This window comes from Felis catus, chromosome D2, assembly GCF_018350175.1.
Source record: "Felis catus isolate Fca126 chromosome D2, F.catus_Fca126_mat1.0, whole genome shotgun sequence".
Taxonomy (NCBI): domain Eukaryota; kingdom Metazoa; phylum Chordata; class Mammalia; order Carnivora; family Felidae; genus Felis; species Felis catus.
Window position 1 is genome coordinate 52,369,563 of NC_058378.1, and position 25,767 is coordinate 52,395,329.

Genomic DNA, 25,767 nt, shown 5'->3' on the forward strand with positions numbered 1-25,767 from the left:
TTAAGTTTGTTCCTTTTTTGTTTTTTTTTATTTTTGTTTTTGTTTTTGTTTTTTTTAGTAATCTCTACACCCAACGTGGGGCTCAAACGCAACCCCAAGATCAAGAGTTACATGCGTCCCCAAATGAGTCAGCCAGGTGTGCTCCAAGTCTTATTATTTAAGAAATACATTTCATAAGGCTGTAGCTGCCAGCGATTCCTCTGATGGATCTGGGCAAAGCAAACTGAAAACCTTCTGGAAAGGATCCACCATTCTAGATGTGATTAAGAATATTCGTGATCCATGGGAAGAGGTCAAAATATCACCATGACAGAAGTTTGGAAGAAGTTGATTGAGCCCAACCCTTATGGATGACTATGAGAGGCTGAGGACTTCAGTGGAGGAAGTAACTGCAGACGTGGTAGAAACAGCAAGAGAACTAGAAGTGAAGCCAGAAGATGTAACTAAATGGCTGTAATCTCATGATACAACCTTAACAGATGAGGAGTTGTTTCTCATGGGTGAACAAGAACAACAAAAAAATGATTTCTTGAGATAGAATCTATTTCTGGTAAAAATGCTGTGAAGATTGTGGAAATGATAACAAAAGATTTAGAATATTACATAAACTTAGCTGATAAAAGCAGAGGCAGAGTTTGAGAGCACTGACCCCAATTTTGAAAGAAGCTTTACTGTGGGTAAAATGCTATCAAACAGTATTGTGTGCCACAGAGAAATAATTTGTTTTGGTGTGACAAAGTTGTCTTATTTTAAGAAATTTCCAAAGCCACACCAACCTTTAGCAACCACCACCCTGGTCTGTCAGAAGCCATGAACACTGAGTCAAGATTCTCCACCAAAAAAAAATTACAAAAAATTACAATTCACAGAAAGCTCAGATGATGGTTAGCATTTTTTTTTTAGCAATAGTCATTTTTAATTAAGGTATGCAGATTTTTAGACACAATGCTATTGCACACTTAACAGACTACAGTATAAACATAACTTTTACATGCACTGAGATACTAAAAAATTCATTTCATTCACTTTATTGAAATATTTGCTTCATTGTGGTGGTCTGAAACTGAACCCACAATATCTGCATAGTATACCTATAGATCTGGTCCTCCTGAGAGCAGGCAGACTCATCACTGGCCTGAGCCACAACCACTAGTCAAAAAACAAGCATCACCTGCCCTCTAACTTCCACCAAGCTTTAGGTTTGACACATGCTACAACATGGAGGTACCTTGAAAATATTATGCCAAGTGAAAAGGTAGGCACAAATATCGTATGATTCCATTTATATAAAATGTCCAGAATAGGCAAATCTATGGAGACAAAAAATAGATTAATGGTTGTCTAGGGCTAAAGGACTAGAGGGAATAGGTACAGGGTTTCTTTTGGGGATGATGAATATTTTCTAAGATTGATTGTGGTGATGGTGGCATAACTCTGTGAACATACGGAAAACCACTGAATTTTACAAGTTAAATGGTGGAACTGTATGGTGTGTGAATTATAGCCCAACAAAAGCTGTCTCCCCCAAAAGGCCCAATAATAACGTAGGGTTTTTCATGTGTTATATTTACATGTATATTTACATGTTATTTCTGATGATGATGCTTTCTTTCTCCAAGGATACACTCCTATCTCATGACAGAGTATACAATAAACATGGATACTAGCTGCAGAATTTCCACAGAGACAGCCAGTTTGTTCACTTTGATTCAGTAAGATTTACTGAGCAACTATTACAAGTAGGATACAATCTATGGCTTATGAGAAAAGTGAGATGGAAGAGAGTAGGTTCCTACTGTCAAGAGACTTATGTGGTAGAAGAAACAGACATTTAGACAATTAACTATTTGCTACAAAGCTGAAGGAGATACGTGGGAACAAAAAGTGCCATGGTAGCCCAGAGGAGCAAGGACTCTGACTTGAGAGAATCAGCAAAGACTTCAAAGAGATCAACAGACGTTCAAGGGACCAATTCTAGCATCTGCTGCCATGCTGGCATTCATGAATGGCAGCTGAGCAAAGGCCCATCATGAGCTAATCTAAGCTTGAGTATCCAACTATTTGGCCTCTCTGCAACCCCTCTAGCTTTGCTAAGTCTCTCAGCTGTCACCTCCACTCCCAGCCCTGCTACTGATCTCAAAACAAAAAAAAAAACAAAACAAACAAACAAAAAAAACAAAACAGAACAAAACAAAACAAAACAAAAAAAACAAACCAAAACAAAACAAAAAAACCATCACCAATATGGTTCTACTCTGGTGCCAGAAAGGTGTAAATGGTAGAGAAGGTTAAGAACTTCCAAATTCAGAAGATTCTCACACATCAAACAAAGATATGAATCAACTGGCCTAGAAGCAAAGCTCTTGGGAGTCCCGGGCAGCACATAATGACAGTAGCAACAGATAATGAATAATGGGTACTTTTTAAAAAATCTTTTTTCCCAATTCTTTGGGAAACTATACAAAGTATCCAAGCGAATACAGCACAAAAAGGTCAATTACTACCATCTAAGCAAACACAGAAGGAAACAGATCAACCACTACCTGGCACACCAAGAGTGGCCAATGCAACTGGCTGAAGCCAGCGCACAGGGGACAGCACCAAGCCCATGGGAGTGGGTATGTAGATACAACAGGGAGGCTGCCTAAGCGATAGGACCCAGAGCTGTTTTCTGGGCTCTGCTCCCAGGCTAGATGGGTCAGAGGATTCAGCAAGTGGCTAGGCAAGAAAAATAAAACCTAACTGCAAACTAGAAAAAAATATCATTTCTTCCTATCTTTTCCCTGTTGGAAACAGTACCAAACTATCACCAAGCCCCAAGGAATCTATTAAAAATTCAGTGTTTTCATTTAATGTGAGAACATTAATTCCACTTGCCAGAGTGAATATTAGAGATGAGTGGGTTAAAAAATGCAAATCATAAAGAGGAGGTCTCAGCATGTCCTCTCAAACCTCCTGGCTCACCATGTGAAATCCTGGTACAGATGGTCCACAAAGGTCCTAAGAGGCACACAGGCTATCTTGTTCTTGGAGAGGGCCCCATCTGTGTACACTATGCACAGGCATATCAAAAAGGCCTGGGGATGGGGCATGCTCACTGAGCTGAGGCGTTCTCCAGCTCCTTGCCACCAGAAGGCCACCAGGCTGACCGCATTTTTCTGGCACATCACTGTACACCCTCTGAAATCTTCCACATCAAATCCTGCACGGATCTCAACTTGGGCATCAGAGGAGAGGGAGTGTCTCCCCATAGCAGCTGAGTAGCTACCACAAAAGTGGGCAGATCTTCAGTCATGCCTCTCTCACAGCCATAAATGTCCCCATTAGCATTAGAGTACAAACAATGAGGAGTTGCAAGTAAAAGCCTACCACAAATATTATTACTGAGAAAAATATCTACAAACAGCTTCTTTTCCTTTCCCAAACAGTGGCCCATAACATTTAACCAACTTCTTCGGATAACTTTTATAGCAAGTCAGCTTTTATAATAAATCATCTCTACTCCCTCACCAGCAAGCTGCCACTCGCAGTAATGACAATACTCGCTTAGCATTACAAAGCGGTGTGACTCAAGTTCAACAATTTCCTTCAACCCTACTTCCTACCTTGGGCTTTCTAACCAAAACAAAATTCACCAGAGACATCCCAAATCACTCATGAACAGTACCTTCACCTACTAAAAACACCTTCTGACACCTCAAGGTCAACCAAACCCAGATGACAACAGAAATCAAGAGTATTAAAAACAAATCAGGAATGAAGAATCCTTCAAACATATTTCCCTTTTGATCTTCAGAAGTTTAAGGTCAAAGCAAACAAAGTAGAAAAAGATTCCTTCTAGAATAACAAGGTCAATGTGAGGTGAAAATTAAATCAATTATTTGCGAAAAGTCAAATTCCACATGGTACTATGAAAAGAGTTCTGGACTAGGAGTCAGAAGGTCTGGATTTAGATCTAAGTCCTAACATTTACTAGCTGTGTGTAATAATAGCTAGCATTTATTGAGCATCTATTATGCACCAGGCACTATTCTGAGTGCATTCTTTCATCATCACACACATCCTATAAGGTAGGCATTACTTTTAGTTGTTTTACAGTTAAAGAAATTGCACAGAGTGATTAAGCAAGTTGTTCAAAGTAACCTAGCAAGTGATGGAACCATGAACTTGAAAATCAACTTAAGGGGCGCCTGGGTGGCGCAGTCGGTTAAGCATCCGACTTCAGCCAGGTCACGATCTCGCGGTCCATGAGTTCGAGCCCCGCGTCAGGCTCTGGGCTGATGGCTCGGAGCCTGGAGCCTGTTTCCGGTTCTGTGTCTCCCTCTCTCTCTGCCCCTCCCCCGTTCATGCTCTGTCTCTCTCTGTCCCAAAAATAAATAAACGTTGAAAAAAAAAATTAAAAACGAAAATCAACTTAAACTTTCTGAGTCTTGGCTCTTTTCTCTGTAAAGTGAAAAAAAAAATAATGAGGCTCTTTGTCCTCATTATCTTACAGAGATGTTGTAGGTTATGAAATAACGCACATAAAGGTACTTTGTAAACCAGGTATTGTGCAAGTGTCAATTTTTCTTTTTCCGCATTTTCAGTTATTTGTGTGATATGTAAAACTGAATTTTGCATACAATCTCGTTATAAAAATTAGAGTTCAAATTAATGATATGCAGTTTCCACTGGGCATTTCCAAGTGTTTGGTGAATAAAGTGCAGTAATCTAGATACTAAAGCAAAACTTTAAAGCTATTTGAATAACAGGCTGAACGTTACCATAAACAAATGATAAAAGTGACTGAATATTTTGCTTTCATATATCACTAGCCATCTCCACCAGGAGACAGAATTATCAGATGTGATATTATTTGCTGATTCTAATACATTCTTTAAATAAAAGACAGATTATCTGGGGCACCCGGGTGGCTCAGTTGGTTAAGTATCTGACTTTGGCTCAGGTCACAATCTCACGGTCGGTGGGTTTGAGCCCCATGTCAGGCTCTGTACTGACAGCTCAGAGCCTGGAGCCTGCTTCAGGTTCTGTATCTCCTTCTCGCTCTGCCCCTCCTCCACTCACACTCTTTCTCTCGCATAATAAACATTAAAAAAAATTTAAATAAAAGCCTATTATGGCTACAAATCAAGCTCCTCAAACTGTCACTGTTGGCAAGTTCTTCTATTAGTATGAAAGGTATATATATATATATAAAAGCTTGGAAAAAAATTATTAGCTCTCCTGTTCTCCCTTGCCCTCTGAGCCAGTAAGAGATAACAGGATCATAAAACTCAAGTTTCAGAAATGGCGGTCTTGGGGCGCCTGGGTGGCGCAGTCGGTTAAGCGTCCGACTTCAGCCAGGTCACGATCTCTCGTTCCGGGAGTTCGAGCCCCGCGTCAGGCTCTGGGCTGATGGCTCGGAGCCTGGAGCCTGTTTCCGATTCTATGTCTCCCTCTCTCTCTGCCCCTCCCCCGTTCATGCTCTGTCTCTCTCTGTCCCAAAAATAAATAAACGTTGAAAAAAAAAATTTAAAAAAAAAAAAAAAAAAAAAAAAAAAAAAAAAAAAAAAAAGAAATGGCGGTCTTGTTTGCCACATACCTGAGGAGTGTGGCGGGGCTTCAGAGATGTTGTGAGCTATGGGAGGTCCTCAACTCAGAGCCAGTCTGTGGATGGAATTATGGGCTCCAAGGGAAGCAATAGGAATTCTTAGCACTATCAGCATCATGACTCTAGGTTGGGCAGAATGGATGGCAGGAAATTGCTTGCTTTCCCTTTCCCATTGGTGCCAAATAGGTTGAGGGAGGAAGGGTACAACAGTGAGAGATTTTTGGACAAGCCTGGACTGACCACACTACTCCAGGGTAAAGAGGAACAGGCAGGTATGGGGTTGTGGGGGGAGGGGGGACTCAATTGGGATTATTCCATTTTATTTGGCCAGGTTTTTGCAGGGTAAATTTAATTAAAAGATTATTTTTCTTTTAATACCTGACAACACACTAAGTATAACAACCTCCAAAATGTTCTTGGCTACCTGTCAAAAACAATGCTTTCTGAGCTCTTAAATACATAATTTTTCATGTTATAATTTTTTATACTTGATCCCCATAACAATCACCAGCAACTTCACCACCACAAACACCAGTTACTAAGTGCTTACAGTGCGCCAGGCACTTTGCTAATAATAAACACTTTACATCTGTCAGCTCTTTTCATCCTCACAGTTATTCTATGAGGTAAATACAGGTGTTATTATTATCATTTTACAGACAAGGAAACTGAAGCTCCAAGAGGTTAAGGGATACCTCAGAGATTAAAACCTAGAGATTAAATTTGGAATTAAAACCTACATCAGCTTTTGGAGTCCTCATTCTTAATCCATTATATTTTTTTATCCATTTTTTTCATTATCCATCTTTATCTATTATACTGTCTCACCTAAAAATGATGAGGCAAAAATTTCAATATCATTAGCAAATAGGGACTGGCCTAGTTATTATATATTTATTGTTACCTTTGGTAAAGTGATCATTTCACAGAAATGGTAGAAAGTAGCAGAAAGTGGTCACCTGTGCTTCAGTCCTAAAATATAAGGTCTATGCATATATATTTGCTCTAAATAAAGCCCACAAAACTATATTAAGAAGAACTGAAATGATGAACTTCAAAATCATCAGAAGTTTAGATTTAGTTTTATTTAGGTCAAATTGTCATATTTAATAAAGATGCTTATTGGCTTTCAATGTATTTTTAGGTTGTGTATTTAGAATGAAGGTACTTGAGGGAGTTAAAGAGCAGATCTCACTAAATTAAATAAGATTTTAACAAAATGAATATCATCGTCCCAGTAATAATTGACTTAAGCAAGAATCATCAGTGGATTCTAAAACCACTGAGTGAATTTGGGAAGGGATACAAGATATTCAACATACTTTTAAAGTATCATTTTACAGATTATTCAGTATTTGCAAAGGGAGGGAAAGGCACTTTTATTTTATTTATTTTTTTTAACGTTTATTTATTTTTGGGACAGAGAGAGACAGAGCATGAACGGGGGAGGGGCAGAAAGAGAGGGAGACACAGAATCGGAAGCAGGCTCCAGGCTCTGAGCCATCAGCCCAGAGCCCGACACGGGGCTCGAACTCACGGACCGCGAGATCGTGACCTGAGCTGAAGTCGGACGCCCAACCGACTGAGCCACCCAGGCGCCCCGGAAAGGCACTTTTAAAATGGAGGAATCCTGGAGTGTCTGGGTGGCTGAGAGTTGAGTGTCCAACTCTTGATGTTGGCTCAAGTCATGATCCCAGGGACATAGGATCGAGCCCTGTGCTGGGGCTTGCATTGAGTGTAGAGCCTGCTTGAGATTCTCTCTCTCTCTCTCTCTCTCAAAGAAAAGAAAAAGAAAAGAAAAGAAAAGAAAAGAAAAGAAAAGAAAAGAAAAGAAAAGAAAAGAAAAGAAAAGAAGGAATCTGGCAGACAACATCTTAACCAAGTGATCAAACTTAACATCACCAACAATAGGGCAAACTGATTTAACATGCACTATGTTAACTGACTTAACATGTACTCCTGTACTATGTCCTTCTTAGTGCAGCACATCATCTACATACTCTTCCTGCTGACAGTGTTTTACTTGAATCTCATTATGAGGAAACAATCAGATTAATTCCAAATTAAGTGACATTCTATAAAACATCTGACACTGACCCATCAAATGATACAGAAGATAAAAAGCTTAGGGAACTATCTAAATTAAAGGACAGTAGGAAGATATGACAACTAAATGTAAGACTGTATTTGGATGTTAAGACTAAATGTTTGAATCTTAGATAAAAAAACAGCTCTAAAGGACATTACTAGAACAATCTGGATATTTCTTGTTACAGGAGACACATGCAGAAGCACTTAGGAGTGAGAGGTCTTGATGTCTATAACTGAAAACTATACACACAGAAAGAGAAAAAAAGAGGAAGCAAATGTGGCAAAATGCTGACAACTGGTGAATCTAGAGGAAGCCTATATAGGTGTTTGTTGCATTATTCCTACGGTTTACAGCTTTTTTGTAGGCTTGAAATTTTTTTTTTTAATTTTTTTTTCAACATTTTTTATTTATTTTTGGGACAGAGAGAAACAGAGCATGAACGGGGGAGGGGCAGAGAGAGAGGGAGACACAGCATCGGAAACAGGCTCCAGGCTCCGAGCCATCGGCCCAGAGCCTGACGCGGGGCTCGAACTCACGGACCGTGAGATGGTGACCTGGCTGAAGTCGGACGCTTAACCGACTGCGCCACCCAGGCGCCCCGAAATTTTTTAAAATAAAAATTTGTAGGGAAAAAGTTAAAAATCACCAGGTCTTTCTGGGGAAGACAGTAATATAGTCTCCCATTCTCTAAAGAGCTGTTTGGGTGTTTTTAAAGACCCAACAGTTCTTAAAATCAACTAACGCTCTTAGTGATTTATATGTTTCAAGTATCAACTGCAATGGAAAAACAATTTCAGCTGGTAGGGCAGTGCCCCAAACCACTGCTACATTCATAAAACAGCTGACCAAGGGACAGTCAGTTTCTGATTAAGTGAGATCAGTCCCAGAAGGAAAGATCCATGGTCTGAACAGACGCACGCACACACACACACACACACACACACACACACACACACACACACACAGAATGAGAAAGAGATCTCTCCTTGCACAGAATCCAGGCTCCCTGATTTCTTGTGACCTTCCTAGGCAGGTCTGAAGGGCACCTCTCCAGCCACAGCTGCCTGAGTTCAGACACTTTTTGCCACAGAAGTCTGTTCTAAACATTCTTACTAACCTTGGCAATCAGGTCAGAAGACTTACCTGGTTTGCCTCAGGCGTCTTTGTCTTTGGATTCAATTCAATAGAACCAAAAATATTTATGAGGTATAAGGCATGAAGCTAGGCAAGGAAGCCACAAAGACAAAGAAGCCAAGGAAGAACCCTGTCCTAGAAAATTCCAACCTATAAATAAATGACTAAGGAACACCATGAAATGTATTATGTTGGGGGTGTGTCTGTCCTACAGAACACTGATGAAAGACAAATGGAGCAGAGGTGTCCAAACATCAGGGAAAGCCATAGAACAAAGGCCACATATGAACTGGAGGATAATTAGTCTTCCTGGAAATAAGAGCATTCCAAGTTCAGGACAGTGCAGGCCAAGGCACACAAGGTCAAAGGGTTGGCTCATTTGGAAAACAGAGACTAGAGGTCATTAATTAGAGTACAGGATTGAGGGCACTGGGTGGGAAGAGCTGAAGCACCTCACCAACTCCCGGCCTGCTGCCTGGAGAACACTGTAGGTCTCTGAACTGGATTCCCTATTCATTTTCCCTCTTGGATGAAAACATCTGAATTCCAAAATTTACTGAACACTTACTATGTGCTCTAGGCACTTCAGAGGAATGCAGACATAAGCAAGACTTTGTTCTCAAGGAATTTATAAGCTAGTACAAGAAAGTCATGAAGAATAAATACACAGAGAACTCTAATCTAGGAACAATGCATTAAGGATTCTAAGAAGTATTTTTTTAAGTATTTGTAGAAGTCGGACTTCATAGAAAGAAGACATATCTTTCAGTGAAGAAGACCTGGATAGAGAAATCAGGGAAGTCTTTCTGTAGGTGGTAGCAGATCTTGATGGTATGACATAGTTGAAAAAATGGAGGACATTCCAAGGGAAGGAATTAGCCTAAGTTAAGATGTAGAAGGGCGCCTGGGTGGCTCAGTCTGTTGAGTGTCCGACTTTGGCTCAGGTCATGATCTCACAGTTTCTGGGTTCAAGCCCTGAATTGGACTCAGGCTCTGTGCTGACAGCTCAGAGCCTGGAGTCTGCTTCAGATTCTGTGTCTCCCTCTCTCTCTGCCCCTCCCCCACTAGTTCATGTTCTCTCTCTCTCTCTCTCTCTCTCTCTCTCTCTCTCTCTCTCAGAAATCAATAAAAAAAAAAAAAAAGACATTGAAAAAAAAAAAGATGTAGAGATGACTCTGCAGATACTGCCCAAGTCCTTGGATTCCTGAACATTTCCCATGGATTCAGAACTAAACATATTTCTTTGACTATATTTACTATACAAGGCTGAAGCTCAAACATTTTGGTTCTAGCCTATTTTGTGTTTTCTATTGCACTAGTAAATGTTTCTTTGTGGATTTCTGGCTTGGCAGGCAGGGATAGGGGCAGGTGGGAATGAACAAGAAAACAAGTTTGATGGGTAGAACCACCTGAGAGTTGAAAATTGGCAATCTACTTCCTATGTTCTTAGTAAAGTCCTGCAGTCCAGGGCAGTGACCTGGGGCATTTGGGCTTAAAACCTGCTGTGTTTACATAACCTCACATTTCCTACATAAAGAGGTCCTTGTGAAGTCTGCCGGTCTGTCAATTCTAGTCACAGTCAGTTCTAACAAGCACCTGACCATGAAAACAGAGACCAGACTGGGGATGTGGGAGGAAACTGGTCAAACTAGTCAGGTGGTTTTATTATTACTGAGCATTACATTTTTATCTGGGGGAAGGACACTAATATTATTTAACACCTATTAAGCCTAAGTACTGTGTCGGTGTGTATGTAGACTTCACATAATCCATTTAATAACCCAATGAGTATCATTCAGATGAGTAAACTGAGGCTCAGAGATTAAATAACTAGCTCAGTGTCATATAGCCAGTGACTGTGGCCCACATCTGAGTCCACAAACCCCCAGCTCTTGACCCACTGCTTGTTACTCTCCCTCATTCAGCATCAGACAACTTTTAGTCTAGGCACTTCCCTATAGATGAAGCTTTGGCCCAACCCTGCTTGTAGAGGGCTTGAACTTTGACAATCTAATTTCCCCTCCTCCGTGTACCTTAATAATCCTCTGGTGAGTTCCTGATGCTGCTGCCAATAGGTTTTCTCTTTGCCACCATTTCTCCTTCTCAAGATGGAAGACTTGAGTAAAGCTTCCGTTTTATTTTAAAAGACAACCCAAGTCTTTGTTCTCAGCTTTCAAATTTTTTTTTACCAGATCCTCTCAGTTTCCCATTCCAAACCTTTTCTTCTTTTTTTTTAAATTAATTTTTTTTAACGTTTATTCATTTTCTTGAGAGAGCGTGAGTGGGGGAGGGGCAGAGAGCGGGGAGACAAAGAATCTGAAGCAGGCTCCAGGCTGAGCTGTCAGCACAGATCTCGAGCCAGACTTGGAGCTTGAACCCAGGAACCATGAAATCATTACCTGAGCCGAAGTCTGACGCTTAACCAATGAGCCACCCAGGCGTCCCTCCAAACCTTTTCAACTAACCTATCCTCTCTTGGTCTTCCTGTCAACAAGTTCTGTCCCAATCTACAGCCTTTGCTAAAACATTCACTCAGCCTCAGCCTGTCAACTTCGTGCCTTCCATTTCAGTTCCTGAGAGCTACTCTCTTCCAAACAAAGTTCTCATCAGGGGTGTTTTTGGCTTCTCTGAGCTCAACAAGCATCTCCCCGTGCGCCCCGCCCCTTTCATAGCACCTCTGCCTGGACTTGGCACAACAGATACTGTTTGTGACAGAGCACAAGATGGTTGTGTTATTTATATGGCTGCTCAGGCTTTGTCTCCTTACACAGCGGGGGAGGGGCAGAGAAAGGGAGATAGAGAATCTATCTGAAGCAGGCTCTAGGCTCTGAGTTGTCAGCACAGAACCTGACGCAGGGCTCGAACTCATGAGCCATGAGATCATGACCTGAGCCGAAGTCGATGTTTTACCGGCTGAGCCACCCAGGTTCCCCTGCCTACTCCTTTCTATACAGTCCTTCAAACTATAACTGCTTTGAAATCAAAGACTCTTACTATTCACCTTCAATACAATGCAAAAGAGATAGGTGTTTAATAAAACAGTTTAAACTGAGGGTGGGCTAAGATTTTAAAAGCAATAATAGGATACTGCCCCTTGTCTAAACAGGACAAAACAAAACAAAAAGCCCACTCTTGCTGCCCTGCAGTACAGTTTCCACGATTTTATAAGAAAATCCTTCCTGAGAATGAAATTCAAGCAATTAAATATTAAAATACGGAATTCACTAAAGAGTATGAGTATTATAAGCTAGGATCTGCTTAAAAAAAAAAAAAAGCCAAGTATTACTCAAAAGCTTACAAACTGCAAAAGGTTAAGTGCAGGCTAAAACCCTTTCGTTTCCTAACTTGGATCAGTTTATGTAACTCAGAAGGTGGAAAAACTTGGAATACGGGCCTAAAACAACACTGACTTATTTCCATTCAAGTTATACTACAAGGGAAAAAAATGTGAAGTTTGAAAACTTTCCTTTCCAAAGCCAGATTCAGATAAACTGAAGGAAAAAGAAATAGATGCCATGAATCCAGCCTATACAGCTTCACAATGATTTATTTCTGTCCATTTAAAGTAGAGTCTTCTTTCCTGTTCTTCAAACAGTATCTCTCTTTAGCTGGCTGCAGAAAAGCTAATCTGAAACCCATGTGGCCTGGCTTGTGCCAAGTTCACAAACCACGCTGGTATTGTATACCCTTCCATTACTGCATGACCTGGTCTCTAGGTCAAGCCAGCCTGGCCAGTGCAGAAGAAATACATGATGATCACCAGAAAAAACAGCCACTCAGAAGTACACACTTTATTCAAGGTGGGCAGGAATCAGCAGATTGAAAGGTATGTGTCATTCTTGCATAAATCTGCATGCCTGTTACTGTTCCCCTTCACCTTGCTGTGCACCTGAATCCTGTGTTCCTGGACTGCCAGAACTGAAACTGGCTGCCCAGCTGGGCTGGGACAGCCTCCTGCACTCCACTGCCAGCATCACCAACTTGTGAACACAGTTTTAGAGCCACGTGGCTAATCTCCTGTCCAACATCTGCAGCTGGCTGCTGTCCTCACCTTTGTCCCAGAAGTCTCTGTAAACAGTGGTATGCAGCTGTACTCACTGACCAGGAGATGCCAGCTCTTCTTCCTGGCCCCAGTCCCACTGCAAGAGGTGAGACTACTAGTGTTATCAAGAGCAGCTGCTTAGTAGTATAAAACGAAGGGTAGAAGGCTCAGGGTGGGCAGACAATTTTTTGTAGCTCTAGTGACAGCAACTTTGGACATGGGCTATTCTCCCAGGAAGAGCCTTTTATCATCATAAAATCTTTTCATGCCCAACTTATCTTCCTAGCAGTCACGTTCACAGAAGCAGAACTAAGCAGTTTCTTTATTAAGCAGTCAAGGACTCTATGGCCACTGTCTTTAGGATGGCCTATCTCACACCTAGGTGTTAAAAAATGAACTGGGCCAATCAGATTCCCTCTTTCTGGAATTCTACTAGAAATATAAAAAGTTTTCCCACTCGAAGTACAATCTGAGATGAGCACACATGCAGAGAAAAGCTGAGTCATGATAATGGCAGAGTATGAACAACGAAGAATTAATAGCTCCCACTGTTTGACTCCCTAGCATGACACCTCCATGATACCTGGTTCTAGCACAGCTTCTATTCTGAGGCTTTCACCACATCCCTAATTTGACGTAGTACAAGAGAACCTCTGACCTTTGTAGTCAAAGAACTCAATTACAAAGCAGTGCACCTATGTGCAGTAATGGTGTGGCATCACCCAAGAGGCAGACTCCCATGGTTAAGCTATACGCGATGTAATCCCATGCTTCTAGCTACAGCATCAGCCTAAACCAGATCTTGGAAATACCGTTATGTGAGTGTGACCAACAGAACAGAAGAATTCAGGAAAAAGCCAAGCAGCACTTTCATTTTTAAATAGCTGTGAAACTATTTCATGGGTCATACAACTTACGTTGCTAATTTTTATATAAAATCCAGTCTTGTAAATAACAGCATACTTTATCAATTATGTTTAAATCTTAGAATTTATAAAGTCCAAGTTTAAACCAATGTTCCTTTCCCACACATGATACATACTAGTCAAACAAATAAAAACTATTTCCTTTATAATTCACCAGATAAAACAGCATGAATTATTGGTCTGCTAGGTCCAAGTCTGTCTGATAACAGCTGTGCGCTCTTAGGAAAAGACACCTCACCTCTTCGAATCTCATTTTAAAATGAAGATTGTATTAAAATGATCTTTAGGGAACTTCCCAGCTCTAAAAGGTGATAGACTTCTGCTCTAGTACTCTAGGAGTGAACTCATCATTTGCAAAGATAAAATTCATTCATTTAACAAATATCTAAGGGCCAGCTACTGAGGCAGGTGTGCAAGGTACTGGGCATAGAGCAGTGAACAAAACATAAAAACACCTTACTCTCATAAAAATTACATTCTGATCCAGAAAACAGACAGAAAAACACATAAGTTTTCTAGGTCATGATAAGCACTTTGAAGAAAAATAAAATGAAGTAAAAAATAAATAAAATGAAGGTAAGAGGGAAAGAGAGCAAGAAGATAGAAGATAGAATATAAAAAGACTTCTATTTTAGATAAGGAAATCAGGAAAGATATTTCTGTTAAGGTGACATTTGAGTAGAGGTCTGTCTAAGGGAAGAGGTCAATAGCCCATTCAGAAATCTGGGAAAAGACAGTTTCAGACAGAAGAAAGTACTAAGGGCCTGAGGGACCTGAGTGGGCCTCAAGGAACAGCAAAGAAGTCAGTGTAGTCAGAGTGGGTAAGGGAGAGAACCATAGATGATGACCAAGATTCAACAGATGAGACCTGAGAGGAAAGGTTTAAATGCTTCCAGTAGAAAGAAGATTCATACCAATGTGGTTTCTGGCTTCTGCAGGAGTCCATTATATTCCAAACATATAGGCAAAAGGTAAGTCCACAACTGTAATGTACCATCTATCTAACTTAGAAGTAAGCAAAAGTGGGGCTGCAGATGTCCAAATTAGTATAAACTACATAGGGAAATTTGCTTTGGGAAGCCATGTGATATGGAATCTGGAGTCATTAAGATTTTCATTTCTTTAACTCCAGTTAAGCTTCGGCAAATCTATCCTAAAGAAAACACTATGAAAGAAAAAGCCACATACAAGGACATATTAACAGGAGCATTATTTATAATAGCCTAAATGACCAATAAGCAAGTAAATTATGGTATAACAATAGGTAAGGCAGACTCTTGAAAAATATGAAAATTATGTAGTAACATAGTAGGGAAGGAGGAGGATAGAAAACTGTATTTTTGCTACAATTACACCCCCCCCCCCCACAAAAAAGGATATGTATGAATAGAGAGAGACTGGAAGGAAACAAAAAATGATGGCGGTTGGTTCTGTTGGGGAAGCAGGATTATTCTTACTTATAAAGGTAACACTTGTTCAGTACAAACTAGATTGCTTTGCTCTGGTTTTCCTACTTCATTATAATGTATACTAAGACCTAGAATTAAGATAACAATAGAAATTCCTATGATCATGTACTTGACAAGAGGCCCACACTTATTTCTATTCCATGGAGGTCTTCTTAGTAACCCTGCAATAGCTAATGATGCTGATGTTCTTTCTTGAAGCTTCTTTCCTTCGCCTCCATGGCCACAGACATACCCCTAGTACTTCATTCACCCAGGTCTCTCCTGATGTGTTCTCTTCTTCCTTCTGGTTCCTAACAACATTTACATATTATCTGTTTTTCATCTTCTCCCTCCTCTCCAAAAAGATGACTCTCAAGAGATGTGTGCCCCCAGTGCCAGTCTCTTTCCCCAAACTATGTAACTGCAATCTCACTGCCCACTAGTAATTTCCTCTCAGATCAGATGTGAGGACATACCAAACTCTATGTGTCTTTAGTCAAATCATCACCACACCAAACTAGTTTTCTCTCAATTGACTCCCCTACATTCAAGAGAACTATAACGCCCCCATTCAGTGGAAGAAATTTTAACACAACCCTAACATCAAGTTTGCCACCATCCTGATCACTCCCACCGGTCTCTTACTGCCACCAATCCAGTAATACCTCCATGCTAATATCTTGGGTCTTTGTGGTCCTTATTACTTCTTATAAGCTAGATTACAGAAAATTCCTAAATAGTTTTTCTGACCCTGGCTAAACACTAAAACCGAAGAAAAATCTCCCAACCTCTCCCTTGTTTAAAAAAAAAAAAAAAAGACTTCAATATCTGGGTAAGATGAAAGTATTCTATGTGCATTTTCTTATTTAATCCTCAAAACAGAATTAGATACTATTATTATTTCCATTTTGTAGGGTTTTTTTTAAAAATAGAGAATTAGGAAAATAACCAGCCCAGACACATATATGGCAACTAGGCGAACAGGAATCCAACACAGGCAGCTTGCTCCAGAGCCTGTATTCTTCATCACTGGTTACTCAGTCTAAGTCCTAGGCTTGGCAGTCAAGCTACCACATAATCCTGCCTTAATTAAGCCTGCTGCCTACCTCTGGGCTGTCCTTATTCCCAAGTGAGAATAGTAGAGTGCAATATTTAAGAGCGCTGGGCTCTGAGGCTAACCTGTTGTCACTTAACATATGAACATGGACAAACTGCCCTCTTCTAAATCTGTTTCTTCTTCTATATAAAATGGGAACACTAAGGTGCCTACCTTGTGCAGTTGGGAAGATTAAATATAATTTAGAAAATTGTAACCCAATGCCTTGCTCATAGCAAGCCCTTAGTAAAGGTTTGCCATCCTAATTACCATAATTCCAGCCCCCTGCAATTCCTGCCTATTCTTTTCCTGCCTAGTTTTGAAGATCAAGGTCTTGTACAGCCCACAGCAATCTGCTTCTCTTCTGCATGCAGAGAGTATTTTTTGCTCACTTGTCATTAACCATACATTGATCTGTATTAAAAAAAAATTACAGTATCATTCATAATATCTACTGTATGCAGAGAATGCTTTAGTCACTCCACATGGACTTACGTACTCATTTTAATCCCCATCATGACCTTCTGAAATAGGTACTATCATTATCCCTCTTTTACCAAGTGACGAAACTAAGGCACAGAAAGGTTAAACAGCATGCCTATGGGTCGTACAACTAATATGTAGAGGAGTCCCACAAATCTAGTTCTAGAATCCATGTTCTTTACCATGACTTAATATTTCATATCCGTTGTTTCCATGTTTCCTCCAGGAAACTGCAATCTTCTCTAGATCCCCCATAAGGCCAAATATACACTCTTCCACAGATTGACAAGCAACAAATATTTGATGGATTGATATTCCCAATGCTGCATAATCATGTGCATCAGGACCTAAGCCCTCTGTTTGCATTTATTCTGTTCTTTTGCCATTCTTTTTCAATAACTGTCTTCAAATTACCTGTAGCCAAGCTATTATAAACATAAATGTCATTTATTACAATTCTGTATGAATGTGGGATTCGGTTCATGCCCTAAGATATGGAAGAACCTCTCTTTCCAGACTTCACAATTTCAACTTTGCTAATGCAGACCTAAAAAGTATGCAAAGATGATCTCAGAAAACTTCTCCTCAATAATTTGACTAGCGTTGATTTCTTTTCATCATCAAGAACTAAATGTAGAAAACACAAAGCAAGATTTTACTTCCATTTTATCAATAGCTATTTGAAAGTACTTTAAACTGATATTTCAATTCCATTCTTCCTCCACCCCAAAGACAAACACCACACAAATGCCTTCGTGTCTGCTCTCTGTGGGGATGAAGTCAATTTAGGGAAGAAAAATAAGTCCTTCTGTTTTGAGGCTCTTTCTCTTACATCATTTTCTCTTTTTTAACACTCCAACCACACTTCGTTTATTCAAAGGTACTAAAGCCCTTTCATACTCAGTCTTTCCCATATGGTACTCTTCCACTCGGGAAACGGCTTCCCTAACTTTGTGACTAAGTACTCAATTTTCAGATCTGTTTAGCTGTCATCTTCTCAGAGAAGCTTTCTCTACATCCCTCCTCTAAATTGAGGCCCACTTTTTAGAGTCACTGTACTCTTTATTTTTCCTTTACAGAACTATTACAGTTTATAATTGTGTTTATTTTTGTAATTAGTTGACTAATTTCTTATTTTCCCCACAGGACTACAAGTTATAAGGTCTGAGACCAAATATGAAAACACATATTCTGACTTCCATGCCTTCCTCCACCTTTCATGTTCTCAGTGGTGCTCTAGAGAACAACAAGGAATTATCTGCTGTGGCCTACACACAAAGTGATCCACAGGACTTTGCATATCCTCAAATGGCTGATCAAATACCTTGGTGGTCTGTGTGCTGGAGAGAGCCCCAGACTCCATTACCTCCTATTGTGTTGGCCAGACAATACTTAAGAGGACAACTGATGTGCCTGGACACTGTTTCTCTACATGGATTTTAAGCTCTCCACAGTCCACTGAAATGGTTATGGTTTTACAAACCCTACTCCATATCTCTACAGGTAAACCTGCCAGATGAATGAATATGTATTTCATTAGGCATATACTTTCTGAGAGAAAGGCTGAAGGGTTCAATAGAGGGTTTATGTTTTGCTTTCTACTTACACATAAACCAAAATGTATAGCCAAACAAACTGTACGTAATGGCCAACCTAGGACAACCTAAACAAAAGTACACTCAGCATGAAGGGCATTAACAAAAAGGCATGGATCTGAATTAAAACCTAAGGAATTTAAGGAAAAGGAGAAATAGCACAAGGGGGCATTATTAAGAAGGCACAGAACAGTTGGGGTGAAGGGCACCTGGGTGGCTCAGTCGGTTAAGCTTCTGACTCTTGATTTCAGCTCAGGTCATGATCTCACAGTCCATGGGATCAAGCCCCGCATCAGGATCTGTTCTGACAGTGCAGAACCTGCTTGAGATTCTCTCTGTCCCACCCCCACTAGTACTGTCTCTCAAAATAAATAAATAAACATTAAAAAAAAAAAAGAATAGTAGGGGTGAACTCCTTAGATGTTCCCAACATTCAAAGTAACGGACATGGATTCTCAAAGTTACTTCACTCTTGGAATAACATCAAATTTCTTTAGGTCCTCTCAAAACAGGTCAACCTTCAGATTTTAGCTGAAAGCAAAATACAAGAGGAGCCAACAGTATAATAATTATTTGTGTTCCTAACCCCTAATCACATGAAAGGCAATCTGCGATGCAAGCTTGCAGATCAGAATTGGGAGACCCCTAGATGTCACCAGCCTATCTCAACACTCAACCTCTGGTGTAGAATAAAGGCACCAGATCTAATGTTCCATAGTTCTTTATTAATATGCTATTATACAGGAATAGCATCAAAAACCATGGAATTAATAGAACTACTAAACTTTGTACTGCCCAGACCAACCCAAATGTTCTCTCTTCAATTCTCCATAACAAACTTAAGTAGGATATTGTAAACACGACACATATACAAAAAAGGCAGATGAGAAAAATGGTGATACAGAAACCACTAGACATAAGGTATTACTGAGAGAAGTGAAAATATTTATCTTTCAAAAGAGAAGACTTAAAGAGAAACTCATAGTCCTTTAAGTACCAAGAGACAAATGGTACAATAATGACTTATTATATTTTACTTTATGGCACACAATTAACCAGTAAGTAAAGATTTCAGGGAAGCATTTGACTCAACTGAAAAGCAAAATTTAATATCTATACAGACTTGCTTTAAAATATACAGGCTGCCTCCTTTGTCACTGGATGTCTCAGAAGCGAAATGAGTAGCTCCCTAGACTATTTTAGAACAGGAGTCAACAAACTTTCTTCAAAGGGATCTGAGGGCCACATATGGTCTCTGCTACATATTCTTGCATGTGTGTTTTTATAACCCTTAAAAACATAAAAACCATCCTTAGCTTACAGGCCATATAAAAACAGGTAGTTTACTGATCCTTGTTTTAGGGAGGTGATTTCCAATAGAAATATGAGTTGCATATGTAATTTAAAATTTTCTAGGGGCACCCACAAACATATGGCCAACACATGGCTTTGACAAAGCAGGAAAGAATATCCAGTGGAATAAAGACGGTCTCTTCAGCAAATTCTGCTGGGAAAACTGGACAGCGACATACAGAAAAATGGACCTGGACCACTTTCTTACACCATACACAAAAAGAAACTCAAAATGGATTAAAGACCTAAATGTAAGACAGGAAGACATCAAAATGCTAGAGGAGAAAGCAAGCAAAAACCTCTTTGACCTCGGCCCCAGCAATTTCTTACTCAACATGTCTCCAAAGGCAAGGGAAATAAAAGCAAAAATGAACTACTGGGACCTCATCAAAATAAAAAGCTTCTTCTGCACAGCAAAGGAAACAATCAGCAAAACTAAAAGGCAACCGACAGAATGGGAGAAGGTATTTGCAAACAACATATCAGATAAAGGGTTAGTATCCAAAATCTATAAAGAACTTATCAAACTCAACACCCAAAAAAACAATCCAGTGAAGAAATGGACAAAAGACATGAATAGACACTTCTCCAAAGAAGACATCCAGATGGCTCACAGACACATGAAAAAATGCTCAACATCAGTCATCATCAGGGAAATACAAATCGAAACTACAATGAGATATCACCTCACACCAGTCAGAATGACTAAAATTAAAAACTCAGGCACCAACAGATGTTGCCGAGGATGCGGAGAAAGAGCATCTCTTTTGCACTGCTGGTGGGAATGCAAGCTGGTGCAGCCACTCTGGTAAATAGTATGAGGTTCCTCAAAAAGTTAAAAGTAGAACTACCCTACGACCCAGCAATTGCACTACTAGGTATTTATCCAAGGGATACAGGGATGCTGTTTCAAAGGGGCACATGCACCCCAATGTTTATAGCAGTGCTGTCGACAAAAGCTAAAGTATGGAAAGAGCTCAAATGTCCATCAATGGATGAATGGATAAAGAAGATGTGGTATATATATACAATAGAGTATTGCTCGGCACTCAAAAATAATGAAATCTTGCCATTTGCAACTACGTGGATGGAACTAGAGGGTATTATGCTAAGTGAAATTAGCCAGAGAAAAACAAATAATATCATATGACTTCACACATATAAGGAATTTAAGATACAAAACAGATGAACATAAAGGAAGGGAAGCAAAAATAATATAAAAACAGGGAGAGAGAAAAAACATAAGAGACTCTTAAATACAGAGAACAAACAGAGGGTTGCTGGAGGGGAGATGGGCTAAATGGGTAAGAGGTATTAAGGAATCCACTCATGAAATCATTGTTGCACTATATGCTAACTTGGGTGTAATTAATAAATTAATTAATTAAAAACAAAATTTTTTTCTAGGGTCTCCTGGGTAGCTCAATCAGTTAAACGTCTGACTCCTGATTTCAGTTCAGGTCATGAGCTCACAGTTCATGGGCTCAAGCCCCGAGTTGGGCTGTTAGCACAGAGCTTGCTTGGGATTCTCTCTCTTCCTTTCTCTCGGCCCTTCCTCCACTCTCTCTCTCTCTCTCTCTCTCACACACACTCTCTCTCTCTCTCTCTCAAAATAAACTTTAAAATAGAAAACAAAAATTTCTAATATCTACATTTAAAAGGTAAAAAGAAACTGGAGAAGTTCACTTTAATATTTTTTATTTAATCCAATATATCAAAAACTTATTCTAACATGAAAACAAAATTGCTAATGAGATCTTTTACTTTTTTTTTTTTATAAAACTAAGTCTTCAAAATCCAGTGTATATTTTACACTTATAGCATGTCTCAATTCAAATTAGTCCTATTTCAAGCCCTCATTAGCTACATGTGGCTAGTGACTATCACACTGGACAGAGTGATTCCAGAAAAACTTAATGCATTCCACTGAAAAAGAGAAGAGATAACCTTCCAAGGAGTATCTGGGTAGCTCAGCTGGTTAAGTGTCTGGCTCTTGATTTCAGCTCAGGTCATGATCTCACAGTCGGGGAGTTCAAGCTTCATGTTGGGCTCTGAGCTGACAGCATGGAGCCTGCTTGGGATTCTCTCTCTGCCCTTCCCCAGCTCATACTTTCTCTCTCTCTCAAAATGAAAAACTTAAAAAAAAAAAAAGAGAGAGAGATAATGTTTCAATCAACACTTATTTCTAATGCTCCAAATCAATGAGAAAAAAAATGTATTAGTCAATAAATGACTATTGAGATGATTGGCATGCTACCAGGAAAAATACAACTGGATCGCTTCCTGTGCCTTACTCCAATATAAAGTCCAGACAGAAATGAGAAGTCAATCAAAAAAAGTAAAACAAATTCAAAGACCAGTAAAGAGAAAAGAATGCCCAAAACGGGGGGGGGGGGGGGGGGGGGGGAGGGGAATGTTATCTTAACCATCAGATAGGCAAAGATTGAAAAAGAGTCATTTCCTCTGATTCAATAAAACTGAGTTTTACAAATCAGATAATATTGATGGGAACATAAACATATATGATTTTTCTTTTTTTTTTTTTTTAACTTTTTAACGCTTATTTAGAGAGAGAGAGAGAGAGAGAGAGAGAGAGAGTGTGTGTGTGTGTGTGTGTGTGTGTGTGTGTGAACAGAGGAGGGGCAGAGAGAGAGGAAGACACAGAATCCAAAGCAGGCTCCAGGCTCTAAGCTGTCAGCACACAGCCCAATATGGGGCTCAAACTCACAAGCTGTGAGATCATGACCTGAGCCAAACTTGGACACAACCAAATGAGCCACCCAGGCACCCCCATATATGACTTTCCTTAAGGGCAGCTTTGCAATCTGTATAAAAAAATATGTACCTCACTTCTGGAAATTCACCCTAAGAGGTAATGATAAAGGCAAAAAGATGAAGGCATAAGGATATTCACTGAAGTGTGATCCCTGAGACAAAACAGTTAGAAGCAACTTAAGTGTCCATTAACAGGATGATTAAATCAAATACAGTCAGTAAGATAATGTAGGTCTCTTACAGAAAGATGTTGACATTGCTGAGGGGAAAATGCAGGTTATTAAACAGCATGCACAGCGTGATCCCATTTATGTAATTGCAAAATTTCATATAAATGTTTATGTTCATAAAGAGACAACAGAAGGATATTTAATAAAATGTATATAGTGATTATGTCTGATAGATATAGATTTGGATAATTTTCTTTGGACATGACTATACAGGTTTATCTTCATTTTTGTTTATATTTGAGAGAGAAAGAGAGAGCAGGGGAAGGGCAAAGAGAGAGGGACACAGAGAATCCGAAATGGGCTCCATGCTAAGAGTGGAGAGCCCCGTGTGGCACTTGAACTTACGAACTGTGAGATCATGACCTGAGCCAAAGTCGGACGCTTAACCGATTGAGCCACCCAGGTGCCCCTATCTTCATTTTTCGTGATGATCAGATCACCTGACACCTTTGATACTAGAGGTGTTTTTATACCTTCTCAGCATGATGATTTTTTTTCAACTAGCACTGTTAGAAATATCTTTTACACATGCAATTTTAGATAGTGTGCTACATGTACCACAGAGTAGTGAACACATTCTTTCAGTGAGATGACACTGTCTTAATGCTCAAATGCAACTGGTACTCTTAGGAATATTTTTTAATACATGTGACTTTACAGAGCATATTACCTGCGGCACAGTGTGGTGAACTCATCCATTCACTGAAATAACACTACTCTGATTCAAGGAATTATTAGCACTCTTAGAAACATGTTTTAAACATGTGTTTTTACACAGTGCTATACATGTACCACAAGGTGGTGAATACATTCCTTCAATGGAATAATCAGCTGGCGATTTTTATCTTTTCTGCTTAATATGAAACTTATTTTTTTAACTTTAAAAATTCTTGAAGAGAATTAAAAAGGAAATGTTAAAAGTAAACAGCCTTATATTTAGTGAGTAATTATTTTCACAGGTTGTTGAGAGAATGAGGAGAAATATAGGTGGCAAAGAAACCTAATAAACCAGACATAAGAAGAAGCCACCGACCTTTCCCAGGTTAAGCTATAATTTCATTCCTGTACAAAGCACAGGAAAGATAAGTATTTTAACTCCATCTTCTTGAAGGAATAATGTTACACAACAATACATATCAAAAAAACAATTCTTTGGAGATGAAACACATCTTTGAAATATAGCTACAGATGAAGAAAACTTCCTTTTTAACCCCAAACACTATTCCATGTAATTCTAGGAGTTTACCCAGAGCTAATATCACTAGAAAAGTTCCTTGAATTCTGCAGAAATTACAGACTATGAACAAAGTAATATATTTTCAGGTCTTCGTAAATTATCAAAAAAGCCTACCAAAAATAAGGGAAGAGTTCACGTGAAGAATTCTTTGCTAGTTTGCCTTCCACCCCTCAACACACTAAGTCACTTAAAATACAGACATGAATAGGGGTGCTTGGGTGGCTCAGTCGGTTAAGTGTCTGACTTCAGCTCAGGTCAAGATCTTAGGGCTTGGAGTTTGAGCCCCGCATCAGGCTCTGTGCTGATAGCCTGGAGCCTTAAGCGTGTTTCTGATTCTGTGTCTCCCTCTCTCTCTGCCCCTCCCCTGCTTGCACTCTATCTCTGTCTCTCAAAAATTAATAAACATTAAAAAAAAATTTTTTTTGAAGACAGACATGAATAAAGGTAATTTCATACAACGTCATATTTCAGCCACTAGGTTTTCAAAGTTTGGGTTTTATAAGACCTATAAAACCGGAGGACACCGGGATACAAATATTTGACTCTAAATAATCTTTCCCTCTCCACTCACTGACATTGCTCAAAATCCTAGATTTTTTTCCTCTCAAATAATGAAAGCTTAGCACAAGGTTCACTCACACAAGACTCACAAAATCTCACCGTTGATATAATAAATAGATGCTCTAAAACAATGAGTGTGCTCCTGGGGGGAACAGTCTCCAAGTGGAAACAGTAAGACACAAAAAGATGATCAACAATAAAGTATTTTCTTAATTAGGGGAAAAAATCCAACTGCTATTTCAAGAATTAAAAGGCTGTCATAATTTTATTGAACTGTCATGCTAGCTCTCCAACAGGCAGGCAGTGGAGACATTTTAAGTGCATTACCTTTAGGAGGAAAATACGACTTGCTTTCAGCTTTGTGAGGCCAGTCTACAACGAGAGGTCCAAACCTGCGAAAGCTGGCAGTGATCTCATCTATAAAACAAAAAAGGAATCTTAGCATAAGAGAAAAAAAAATATTGCAAACAGAATAGCATAAAGCATGTCTTTTTATTTAAAAAACGTTTTGAGAGCTATTTCTAAAGCATTTTTACAGAAGTCAAACCTACTAAGTGAAATACAATTGTCTGCTGGGTACATTTGGTTATTCACTTTCAACCATGCAAAATGTGTTTCTAACTATAATTCATTGCTCTTCACTGCCAGTAAATTTGATATAAAGAGTTTGGAAGAAAAAAAATCTGTCATTAACTAAGGTGACCTCTCAGTCAAGTAAAAAAAAAAAAAAAAAGACTCTAAAAATAGGAATGTTCTGTATTTAGAAAAAAGGCAAAAGCAAAAGATTACAAAATATTTAAAATGTGCTTTCCCTTATGCAAAATAAACGCTAAAAGATATAACATTATTAATCTTAGGTTATGATTATTAGTAATCTAAGGTTATGAATCTCTGAGATTATTTTAGAAATAGATACAATTCTTTGGGGCACCTGGGTGGCTTAGTCGGTTAAGCATCTGACTCCAGCTCAGGTCATGATCTCACAGTTCGTGAGTTAGAGCCCTGCATCAGGCTCTCTGCTGTCAGCACAGAGCCTGCTTCGGATGTTCTGTACCCTTCTGTCAGCTTCTCTCCCACTGATTCTCTCTCTCTCTCTCTCTCAAAATAAATAAACTTAAAAAAAAAAAAAGAAATAGATACAATTCTTTTGGTGAGGAATAGGGGCAAAAAGTAGGTAATTCTATTTGATGATAAAAAGTTAAAAC

At 39.3% G+C, this 25,767-nt stretch overlaps 1 protein-coding gene across 17 annotated transcripts in view; it reads right to left on the bottom strand.

Annotated features, from left to right (window-relative positions):
* Positions 1–25,767, bottom strand: part of CPEB3 (cytoplasmic polyadenylation element binding protein 3) — a 196,526-nt gene that overhangs the window by 56,501 nt on the left and 114,258 nt on the right. For 15 of the 17 annotated variants that reach the window (XM_023240735.2, XM_023240724.2, XM_023240729.2 and 12 more), the window contains one exon: positions 24,890–24,979. The exons of the other annotated variants lie outside the window; for them this stretch is intronic. In XM_023240735.2, the coding sequence (XP_023096503.1) occupies positions 24,890–24,979 (90 nt within the window). The remainder of the gene's footprint in view (positions 1–24,889; positions 24,980–25,767) is intronic. 17 annotated transcript variants of the gene reach the window in all.